This window comes from Drosophila takahashii, unplaced genomic scaffold (assembly GCF_030179915.1).
Source record: "Drosophila takahashii strain IR98-3 E-12201 unplaced genomic scaffold, DtakHiC1v2 scaffold_38, whole genome shotgun sequence".
Lineage (NCBI taxonomy): Eukaryota > Metazoa > Arthropoda > Insecta > Diptera > Drosophilidae > Drosophila > Drosophila takahashii.
Genome location: NW_027221716.1, coordinates 58,863 through 71,570, shown reverse-complemented (window position 1 = coordinate 71,570; position 12,708 = coordinate 58,863). Strand labels below are relative to the sequence as shown.

Here is a 12,708-nt window from a genome sequence, read left to right as displayed (position 1 = left end):
TTGAAAAAACTACAAGAGATAGAAAGAAGGATTTTTTGGCAACTTTGTTCTACTCATCAAGACCTATAAACTCAGCAATTATGGCCTAAATCGCACATTCCAATCAAAAGTTATTGGCCGTCTTAACTACTTGTCTTTTCATTTTCATCCGTTACCATGTTTTCCTATATTTTCAGATATAAGACGGTTTTGAAAAAACTACAAGAGATAGAAAGAAGGATTGTATGGCAACTTTGTTCTACTCATCAAGACCTATAAACTCAGAAAGTATGGCTTAAATCGGACATTCCAATCAAACGTTATTGGCCGTCTTAGCTACTTGTCTTTTCATTTTCATCCGTTACCATGTTTTTCCTATATTTTCAGATATAAGATGGTTTTGAAAAAACTCCAATCAAAAGTTATTGGCCGTCTTAGCTACTTGTCTTTTCATTTTCATCCGTTACCATGTTTTTCCTATATTTTCAGATATAAGACGGTTTTGATAGAAAGAAGGATTGTATGGCAACTTTGTTCTACTCATCAAGACCTATAAACTCAGCAATTATGGCTTAAATCGGACATTCCAATCAAAAGATATTGGCCGTCTTACCTACTTGTCTTTTCATTTTCATCCGTTACCATGTTTTTCCTTTATTTTCAGATATAAGACGGTTTTGAAAAAACTACAAGAGATAGATCGAAGGATTTTTTGGCCACTTTGTTCTACACATCAAGACTTATAAACTCAGCAATTATGGCTTAAATCGGACATTCCAATCAAACGTTATTGGCCGTCTTAGCTACTTGTCTTTTCATTTTCATCCGTTACCATGTTTTTCCTATATTTTCAGATATAAGATGGTTTTGAAAAAACTCCAATCAAAAGTTATTGGCCGTCTTAGCTGTCTTTTCATTTTCATCCGTTACCATGTTTTTCCTATATTTTCAGATATAAGACGGTTTTGATAGAAAGAAGGATTGTATGGCAACTTTGTTCTACTCATCAAGACCTATAAACTCAGCAATTATGGCTTAAATCGGACATTCCAATCAAAAGTTATTGGCCGTCTTACCTACTTGTCTTTTCATTTTCATCCGTTACCATGTTTTTCCTTTATTTTCAGATATAAGACGGTTTTGAAAAAACTACAAGAGATAGATCGAAGGATTTTTTGGCCACTTTGTTCTACACATCAAGACTTATAAACTCAGCAATTATGGCTTAAATCGCAAAAGTTATTGGCCGTCTTACCCACTTGTCTTACCATTTTCATTAGTTACCATGTTTTTCCTTAATTTTCAGATATAAGACGGTTTTGAAAAAACTACAAGAGATAGAAAGAAGGATTGTATGGCAACTTTGTTCTACTCATCAAGACCTATAAACTCAGCAATTATGGCTTAAATCGCACATTCCAATCAAAAGTTATTGGCCGTCTTACCTACTTGTCTTACCATTTTCATTAGTTACCATGTTTTTCCTTTATTTTCAGATATAAGACGGTTTTGAAAAAACTACAAGAGATAGAAAGAAGGATTGTATGGCAACTTTGTTCTACTCATCAAGACATATAAACTCAGCAATTATGGCTTAAATCGGACATTCCAATCAAAAGTTATTGGCCGTCTTACCTACTTGTCTTACCATTTTCATTAGTTACCATGTTTTTTCATTATTTTCAGATATAAGACGGTTTTGAAAAAACTACAAGAGATAGAAAGAAGGATTGTATGGCAACTTTGTTCTACTCATCAAGACATATAAACTCAGCAATTATGGCTTAAATCGGACATTCCAATCAAAAGTTATTGGCCGTCTTACCTACTTGTCTTTTCATTTTCATCCGTTACCATGTTTTTCCTTTATTTTCAGATATAAGACGGTTTTGAAAAAACTACAAGAGATAGAAAGAAGGATTGTATGGCAACTTTGTTCTACTCATCAAGACCTATAAACTCAGAAAGTATGGCTTAAATCGGACATTCCAATCAAAAGTTATTGGCCGTCTTAGCTACTTGCCTTTTCATTTTCATCCGTTACCATGTTTTTCCTATATTTTCAGATATAAGACGGTTTTGAAAAAACTACAGCAGATAGAAAGAAGGATTGTATGGCAACTTTCATCAAGACCTTTAAACCCAGAAAGTATGGCTTAAATCGGACATTCCAATCAAAAGTTATTGGCCGTCTTACCTACTTGTCTTACCATTTTCATCCGTTACCATGTTTTTCCTTTATCTTCAGATATAAGACGGTTTTGAAAAAACTTCAAGAGTTAGAAAGAAGGATTGTATGACAACTTTGTTCTACTCATCAAGAGCTATAAACACAGCAATTATGGCTTAAATCGCACATTCCAATCAAAAGCTATTGGCCGTCTTACCTACTTGTCTTACCATTTTCATCCGTTACCATGTTTTTCCTTTATTTTCAGATATAAGACGGTTTTGAAAAAACTACAAGAGATAGAAAGAAGGATTGTATGGCAACTTTCATCAAGACCTATAAACTCAGCAATTATGGCTTAAATCGGACATTCCAATCAAAAGTTATTGGCCGTCTTACCTACTTGTCTTTTCATTTTCATCCGTTACCATGTTTTTCCTATATTTTCAGATATAAGACGGTTTTGAAAAAACTACAAGAGATAGAAAGAAGGATTGTATGGCAACTTTGTTCTACTCATCAAGACCTATAAACTCAGAAAGTATGGCTTAAATCGGACATTCCAATCAAAAGTTATTGGCCGTCTTAGCTACTTGTCTTTTCATTTTCATCCGTTACCATGTTTTTCGTATATTTTCAGATATAAGACGGTTTTGAAAAAACTACAACAGATAGAAAGAAGGATTGTATGGCAACTTTCATCAAGACCTTTAAACCCAGAAAGTATGGCTTAAATCGGACATTCCAATCAAAAGTTATTGGCCGTCTTACCTACTTGTCTTACCATTTTCATCCGTTAACATGTTTTTCCTTTATCTTCAGATATAAGACGGTTTTGAAAAAACTTCAAGAGTTAGAAAGAAGGATTGTATGACAACTTTGTTCTACTCATCAAGAGCTATAAACACAGCAAGTATGGCTTAAATCGCACATTCCAATCAAAAGCTATTATACGCGTCAAGTTAGCAGAACAACTTTGGAAATTGCAATTTTTTTCTTATTGACAATTTGCCGTTATTTATCCGTAAATTATTCGTGAAACAATTAATTTTGCCGCTCAACTATTTTAAAAGTTATAAGATGTTCTGCTAACTTGACTTGTTCTTATTGACAATTTGCCGTTATTTATCCGTATATTATTCGTGAAACAATTAATTTTGCCGCTCAACTATTTTAAAAGTTACAGTACAACTTTTCAAATGTTAACTTTTTCGAAATGTTTTTAGCTGACATTTTGCCGTTATTTATCCGTAGATTATTCGTGAAAGAAAAAATTTTGTCGCTCTTAATTTAAGATTAATTTTTTAAAAAAACATAGTTGTTCTGCTAAGTTGATATCAACTTAGCAGAACACCCACACTAAAGTTTAAAATTTCCAAAATCTTTTCTAATGGGATTTTGCCGTTATTTATCCGTAAATGATTCGCGAAAGAAAAAATTTAGTTTCTCTTGTTTTAACATTTGTTTTTTTAAAAAACATAGTTGTTCTGCTAACATATGTATGTACAACGCGGACGGTAGCAGAGCACTGCTGACGTCGACGTCAAATGTGTAAAATTCCCGCGAATTCTGCGTCCTTGAGGTTTATTAATTTCTGCAGTGAGTCTGAGTCAATATTATTTACAAAATTACACATAATCAAAAGTTAAAAATGTGAAAGCATGAAAAATGGATGTTGCTTCTCACAGAAGCCGAATTCGCGGGAATTTTACACATTTGACGTCGACGTCAGCAGAGCTCTGCTACCGTCCGCGTTGTACATACATATGTTAGCAGAACAACTATGTTTTTTAAAAAAACAAATGTTAAAACAAGAGAAACTAAATTTTTTCTTTCGCGAATCATTTACGGATAAATAACGGCAAAATCCCATTAGAAAAGATTTTGGAAATTTTGAACTTTAGTGTGGGTGTTCTGCTAAGTTGATATCAACTTAGCAGAACAACTATGTTTTTTTAAAAAATTAATCTTAAATTAAGAGCGACAAAATTTTTTCTTTCACGAATAATCTACGGATAAATAACGGCAAAATGTCAGCTAAAAACATTTCGAAAAAGTTAACATTTGAAAAAACATTTGAAAAGTTGTACTGCTAACTTGATATCAAGTTAGCAGAACATCTTATAACTTTTAAAATAGTTGAGCGGCAAAATTAATTGTTTCACGAATAATTTACGGATAAATAACGGCAAATTGTCAATAAGAAAAAAATTGCAATTTCCAAAGTTGTTCTGCTAACTTGATGCGTATAAAGCTATTGGCGGTCTTACCTACTTGTCTCACCATTTTCATCCGTTACCATGTTTTTCCTTTATTTTCAGATATAAGACGGTTTTGAAAAAACTACAAGAGATAGAAAGAAGGATTGTATGGCAACTTTCATCAAGACCTATAAACCCAGAAAGTATGGCTTAAATCGGACATTCCAATCAAAAGTTATTGGCCGTCTTACCTACTTGTCTTACCATTTTCATCCGTTACCATGTTTTTCCTTTATCTTCAGATATAAGACCGTTTTGAAAAAACTACAAGAGATAGAAAGAAGGATTGTATGGCAACTTTCATCAAGACCTATAAACCCAGAAAGTATGGCTTAAATCGGACATTCCAATCAAAAGTTATTGGCCGTCTTACCTACTTGTCTTACCATTTTCATCCGTTACCATGTTTTTCCTTTATCTTCAGATATAAGACGGTTTTGAAAAAACTTCAAGAGTTAGAAAGAAGGATTGTATGACAACTTTGTTCTACTCATCAAGAGCTATAAACTCAGCAATTATGGCTTAAATCGCACATTCCAATCAAAAGTTATTGGCCGTCTTACCTACTTGTCTCACCATTTTCATCCGTTATCATGTTTTTCCTTTATTTGCAGATATAAGACGGTTTTGAAAAAACTACAAGAGATAGAAAGAAGGATTGTATGGCAACTTTCATCAAGACCTATAAACCCAGAAAGTATGGCTTAAATCGGACATTCCAATCAAAAGTTATTGGCCGTCTTACCTACTTGTCTTACCATTTTCATCCGTTACCATGTTTTTCCTTTATCTTCAGATATAAGACGGTTTTGAAAAAACTTCAAGAGTTAGAAAGAAGGATTGTATGACAACTTTGTTCTACTCATCAAGAGCTATAAACACAGCAATTATGGCTTAAATCGCACATTCCAATCAAAAGTTATTGGCCGTCTTACCTACTTGTCTTTTCATTTTCATCCGTTACCATGTTTTTCCTTTATTTTCAGATATAAGACGGTTTTGAAAAAACTACAAGAGATAGATCGAAGGATTTTTTGATGAAAAAACTTCAAGAGTTAGAAAGAAGGATTGTATAACAACTTTGTTCTACTCATCAAGAGCTATAAACTCAGCAATTATGGCTTAAATCGCACATTCCAATCAAAAGTTATTGGCCGTCTTACCTACTTGTCTCACCATTTTCATCCGTTATCATGTTTTTCCTTTATTTTCAGATATAAGACGGTTTTGAAAAAACTACAAGAGATAGAAAGAAGGATTGTACGGCAACTTTCATCAAGACCTATAAACCCAGAAAGTATGGCTTAAATCGGACATTCCAATCAAAAGTTATTGGCCGTCTTACCTACTTGTCTTACCATTTTCATCCGTTACCATGTTTTTCCTATATCTTCAGATATAAGACGGTTTTGTAAAAACTTCAAGAGTTAGAAAGAAGGATTGTATGACAACTTTGTTCTACTCATCAAGAGCTATAAACTCAGCAATTATGGCTTAAATCGCACATTCCAATCAAAAGTTATTGGCCGTCTTACCTACTTGTCTCACCATTTTCATCCGTTATCATGTTTTTCCTTTATTTTCAGATATAAGACGGTTTTGAAAAAACTACAAGAGATAGAAAGAAGGATTGTATGGCAACTTTCATCAAGACCTATAAACCCAGAAAGTATGGCTTAAATCGGACATTCCAATCAAAAGTTATTGGCCGTCTTACCTACTTGTCTCACCATTTTCATCCGTTACCATGTTTTTCCTTTATTTTCAGATATAAGACGGTTTTCAAAAAATTACAAGAGATAGAAAGAAGGATTGTATGGCAACTTTCATCAAGACCTATAAACCCAGAAAGTATGGCTTAAATCGGACATTCCAATCAAAAGTTATTGGCCGTCTTACCTACTTGTCTTACCATTTTCATCCGTTACCATGTTTTTCCTTTATCTTCAGATATAAGACGGTTTTGAAAAAACTACAAGAGATAGAAAGAAGGATTTTATGGCAACTTTGTTCTACTCATCAAGACCTATAAACTCAGCAATTATGGCTTAAATCGCACATTCCAATCAAAAGTTATTGGCCGTCTTACCTACTTGTCTTTCAAATTTCATTAGTTACCATGTTTTTCCTTTATTTTCAGATATAAGACGGTTTTGAAAAAACTACAAGAGATAGATCGAAGGATTTTTTGATGAAAAAACTTCAAGAGTTAGAAAAAAGGATTGTATGACAACTTTGTTCTACTCATCAAGAGCTATAAACTCAGCAATTATGGCTTAAATCGCACATTCCAATCAAAAGTTATTGGCCGTCTTACCTACTTGTCTCACCATTTTCATCCGTTACCATGTTTTTCCTTTATTTTCAGATATAAGACGGTTTTGAAAAAACTACAAGAGATAGATAGAAGGATTGTATGGCATCTTTCATCAAGACCTATAAACCCAGAAAGTATGGCTTAAATCGGACATTCCAATCAAAAGTTATTGGCCGTCTTACCCACTTGTCTTACCATTTTCATCCGTTACCATGTTTTTCCTTTATCTTCAGATATAAGACGGTTTTGAAAAAACTTCAAGAGATAGAAAGAAGGATTGTATGGCAACTTTGTTCCACTCATCAAGACCTATAAACTCAGCAATTATGGCTTAAATCGGACATTCCAATCAAAAGTTATTGGCCGTCTTACCTACTTGTCTTACCATTTTCATCCGTTACCATGTTTTTCCTTTATCTTCAGATATAAGACGGTTTTGAAAAAACTACAAGAGATAGAAAGAAGGATTGTATGGCAACTTATAAACCCTATAAACCCAGAAAGTATGGCTTAAATCGCACATTCCAATCAAAATTTATTGGCCGTCTTACCTACTTGTCTCACCATTTTCATCCGTTACCATTTTAATTTAATTTAATTTATTTATTTATATCTTCTTCCTAACGCTACAAGTATAATACTTATAATTTAATGCGCTAGTCACACATGACAAGTTAACTTTGTGTTAATAATTGACTTAACTCTAATTCACAAATTGTAATTATACTTATATTTAATCTAAAGCTAGGGTCGCTATGTTTATTTTATGTCCTGTTAGCTGCTTGGAAATGAGAAATTAATTTTGCCTTAAACTGCGCTGCACTACTAATATTTTGAATACAGTTTGGTAGTTGGTTCCATGACCTTATTGCATGAATAAAGAATTGCCGGTCAGAAAGCAGGGATCTATGCCTTATTTGAATGATAGTTTTTGATCTGAGCGAATTGGCAAATCTAAGCGTTTCAAAGAGGTAGCTTGGTTGTTTAGTAATAATTATTTTATGTAGGTATACTAACACTCTCATTTTCATCCAGTCTGCCGAGTGCAGTTCAAATATTTTGTAAGCAAATCCTGTGACGTGATCAAATCGATGCAGATTAAATACGAATCTCGCAATGCTATTATAGGCCACTTTAATTTTGTGCTGGCTGATTGAATCACTGTTTGCAAAAACTTCAATCCCATAAAAAAGTGCTGGGATCAGACACGATTTGGCAAGCAACAGACGTATGTTTGTGGGTAAATAATTTCTAACCTGGTAAATTGCTCTGAGTAATCCATACGTTTTCCCTACAGCTGCGTTAATGTGATCACTCCAGGTCAGCGTACTGTTAAAAACAAAGCCCAAGTTTGTGGCTTTTTCAACGTATTCAATAGGTATGCTGTTTAAAACTAAGGGCTGGATGGAGTTAATGCTAATTTTCTTTTTGTAAATTATGAGACACTTGGATTTTGCCGGATTAAGACCTAGCCCGTTATCTTTTGCCCAGTTGCTTATTTGGACCAGTTCACTATTACATATATCTACACACTCATCTATTCTACGTAGGGGACGACTCACATACATTTGGACATCGTCTGCGTACATATGGACATTACAATTTGATAACGCAGAAGGAAGATCATTCACATAAAGAGTAAACAGCAACGGACCAAGAACAGAACCTTGAGGCACGCCACGTTTTAGAGATACAAAAGAAGACGAGACATTTGAGATTACAACAGACTGACGACGATTTAGTAGATATGAGGACATAAGTTTAACGGCAGTTTTTGAAAAATTGAACTGATTTTTTAATTTTGCACATAGAACATCATGATTAACAGTGTCAAAGGCTTTACTATAGTCAAGGAGTACAAGGAAGGTCACAAAGGATTTGTCAGCATAGTCACGTATATCATTTGAAATTTTTATGATAGCTGAAGTGCAACTACGATTTTTCCGGAATCCGGATTGCATATGGTTTAGTAAATCATTTTCTTGCATAAACAAATTAATTTGGGCTGCCATTATGTTTTCAAAGGCCTTGGACAAATAGGGAAGGATAGAGATGGGCCTATATTCATTGTTTGCCTTTCGGACGGGGACTATTTTGGCGATTTTCCAACTGTCTGGAAATGTAGATGTTGTTATGGCAGTATTAAAAATGTGTGTTATGTATTGTATGATTTTATGAAGCAATAATTTTAAAAATTTAGGGTTGATATCGTCCAGTCCAACTGCATCTGATTTAATTTTAAGGATGTTGAAAAGCACTTCACATTGATTGACACACACAAATCTAAACCTATTATCACAGACATTTTCAGGTACTGATCTCAGGTACATATTGTTATTGCAGATTTCAGGTACATTGCATTCCGACAATCTTAGGTTCAGTTCCTCTACGTCAACATCCTGAACTGGTGTTGCTTTTTGTTTGCCTATTCCTAATGACTTAATATTTCTCCATGTTTGACTAGTAGATGTTGAGTTTTTAAACCTACGACTACAAAAGCCTACCTTCGCGGATTCAATTAATTTAGTCACTGTCTGTCTTAATAACTTAAAGCGCCCGTAATGTATTGCAGTCCTGTACCTTTTCCACTTTTGATACGCGCCATTCCGCGCTTTTATTGCCAACTTAATCTCATTGTTAAACCACGGTTTAGCTGAGTGTTTTATAACTTTGCTTTTGACTGGAACAAATAAATCATACAGGTAGCTTATGTTGTTTTGAAGCACTGTGAGCTGCTGGTCTACCGTTGGGGATATGAAAATGTTATTCCAGTTGCAAATGTCAAGTTCGGCCATAAGCATGTCATAGTCAATATTCTTAAAGTCTCTAAATACTATTGATTCGGCAGTGTGTTGAAGGTCAAAGTTGTAGGTCAGATATATGAGATCATGTTTTGAGAACGATGGGACGATAAGTTGATCATATACATATACTTTTGCAAGGTCATTAACAAAGAAAACATCTAATAAAGAACTGCATGTTTTGGTGAAATGAGTTGGAAACACAGAGTTTGCCAGCTTCATACCTAATGATTCCATTTCGCTTTTAAGATGTGTTTCCCGCAACATGTTGCTGTTAAGATCTCCAGCTAATAAAATGTCTGCATAACTTAAAGATATATCTGTTAAGGATTTAATAACGTCACTATAGCTAATGTTGCAACGTGGGCGGTAGATGCATCCGATAAGAATTTTTTTTGGTGTGTATTTACAAGTAATTTCAAGAAACAGGTACTCTATTGGGCTACTATCGGGATGCTTACATATAAACTTGCACTTTAATTGCTTACTAACATATATTGCTACGCCCCCCCCATGACTGGCACGATCCGCACGATAGACATTAAAACCATCACATAAAATTAACGTATCCAAGACATCTTTGGCAAACCACGTTTCAGATACACATATAATATCTACACCAGAATTCACAAATGTATATCTGAACTCTTCAATTTTTCTCGGCAGACTTTGAGCGTTCAAATGACAAACTTTAAGGCCAGATCTTTGTTTGGTGAGGATTCGCAAAAGGGCATGGCTATTGGAGACTTCTAAATTGTCTTCCATTTTAAATGTTTAAGCAAAATTGTCAGTTGCGCACGCATTATGTATAAAATAAAACATTGATAAGAAGCTGCAAAGAACATAAAGTAAACAAAGCGACCTACATTAATTTTAAAACTAACAAATACAAGGACTATGATCGAAGGTTTAACATAAAAAATTGAGAGAGTCTGATTATTCTCGAAATGAGTTCCTATGCGCGCCGCCCACATCGTTGGTCAGCTCAGAAAGCTCGAGCGAGCTTTGAATATATCGAGGTTCCCCTCCTTCGCTCAGCTTCACGTGGACCACTCCACGGCGTGTAAAAACAGCTGTAAGCTGCTTGTGCTTTTTAAGTCGCATGGCTTCTTTGAAGATCTCATAATTATATTTGGTCAGCTGTTCGTTCATGTACATCAGTGCTGGCGACTCAAACCCTATCAGCTGTAGGCTAAGTTGAACTTTTTTGTCTCGCCGGTATGCCCCAATTGCTCTCAGTAGCTCCACCTTGCCGCGTACGTTTTCCAGTTTTACAATTATTATTGGGTCTACAAATGATTGACCTGATTGTCGCGGACGTACCCTAAAGATGGATTTGACCACTGGAGGCGGAGTAAGTTGCAGCGAGAAACAAAGCTTGTGAAAAAGCGTCTTCAAATTTTCGCCTTCGACCTGTGGGACCCCATGCCAGCGCAAATTGCTCGCGACCGCAGCATCCTCCTCCGCGTTGCATTTTGCCACCAGTCTGGCATCCAAGTCGACAACTTGCTGCTTCAGCTCATCTACCAGGCCACTAGGAGGGCCGTTTGCTGCCAGTTGGCTAGCCAACTCAGTGACCCGCTGTTGTAGCTCGTCTACTTTTTTTACCTCATTCTCCAGTTGAGTGACACGTTGAGTGAGGCTATGGATCTCGGTTGCCATCGCCTGGAACTTCTCCTGGAGGTTGCTAAGGACGCGGGCCTCACTTTCTCGCAGCTCGCTGGAAAGAATCTCCTTCTGCTCATCAAACCTCTCATTGATGAGTTGGAGCATCTGTGTTGAGGATTCATCAGGTCGCCGGCTCGCTTTCAGATCCGGGTTGGTTTTTTCCCGCAGGCGCTTAGCAGCTGACATGTTGCTGTTGAGTGCGTTTATGCTTGAGTGCGTTTTGGGTGTTTTGTTATGTTGAGTGATTTTGTTTTGTTACGGATTCGCAGTAATTGCTTAGTGTTTTGTTTTTGTATATTGCCAGTGAGTGTGTGTGGATTTTTCAGTTTCTTTTCACTTTTCCACTGTTGGCTTTTATTTAACAAAATTAAGTTTTATTGGCTTTAATCAATTTCCACTGTATTAAGTGCACAGGTTCTGAGTTGACAATAACTTCATGAAGATATTTATGCCGAATTAAAAAAATTAAACGCAAGTTTTTATGTGGTTTTAAGCGTTTTTTACGGAGCTCAAAATTTTACGACTCTAGCGATGCGCTTTCCTTGCGCTTTGTTTTATTTTCAGTTTTCCTTTATTTTCAGATATAAGACGGTTTTGAAAAAACTACAAGAGATAGATAGAAGGATTGTATGGCATCTTTCATCAAGACCTTGAACCCAGAAAGTATGGCTTAAATCGGACATTCCAATCAAAAGTTATTGGCCGTCTTACCTACTTGTCTTACCATTTTCATCCGTTACCAAGTTTTTCCTTTATCTTCCGATATAAGACGGTTTTGAAAAAACTTCAAGAGATAGAAAGAAGGATTGTATGGCAACTTTGTTCCACTCATCAAGACCTATAAACTCAGCACTTATGGCTTAAATCGGACATTCCAATCAAAATTTATTGGCCGTCTTACCTACTTGTCTTACCATTTTCATCCGTTACCATGTTTTTCCTTTATCTTCAGATATAAGACGGTTTTGAAAAAACTACAAGAGATAGAAAGAAGGATTGTATGGCAACTTTGTTCTACTCATCAAGACCTATAAACTCAGAAAGTATGGCTTAAATCGGACAATCCAATCAAAAGTTATTGGCCGTCTTCGCTACTTGTCTTTTCATTTTCATCCGTTACCATGTTTTTCCTATATTTTCAGATATAAGACGGTTTTGAAAAAACTACAAGAGATAGATAGAAGGATTGTATGGCATCTTTCATCAAGACCTATAAACCCAGAAAGTATGGCTTAAATCGGACATTCCAATCAAAAGTTATTGGCCGTCTTACCTACTTGTATCACCATTTTCATCCGTTACCATGTTTTTCCTTTATTTTCAGATATAAGACGGTTTTTAAAAAACTACAAGAGATAGATAGAAGGATTGTATGGCATCTTTCATCAAGACCTATAAACCCAGAAAGTATGGCTTAAATCGGACATTCCAATCAAAAGTTATTGGCCGTCTTACCTACTTGTCTTACCATTTTCATCCGTTACCATGTTTTTCCTTTATCTTCAGATATAA

General features: G+C 35.3%; 1 protein-coding gene across 1 annotated transcript; it reads right to left on the bottom strand.

The window, feature by feature from the left end:
* Nucleotides 1-10,464: 10,464 nt before the first annotated feature.
* Nucleotides 10,465-11,382, bottom strand: LOC138914578 (uncharacterized). Its single transcript, XM_070219399.1, has one exon. It carries the CDS (start codon nt 11,380-11,382, stop codon nt 10,465-10,467), a length of 918 nt encoding a protein of 305 aa, XP_070075500.1.
* Nucleotides 11,383-12,708: the final 1,326 nt, after the last annotated feature.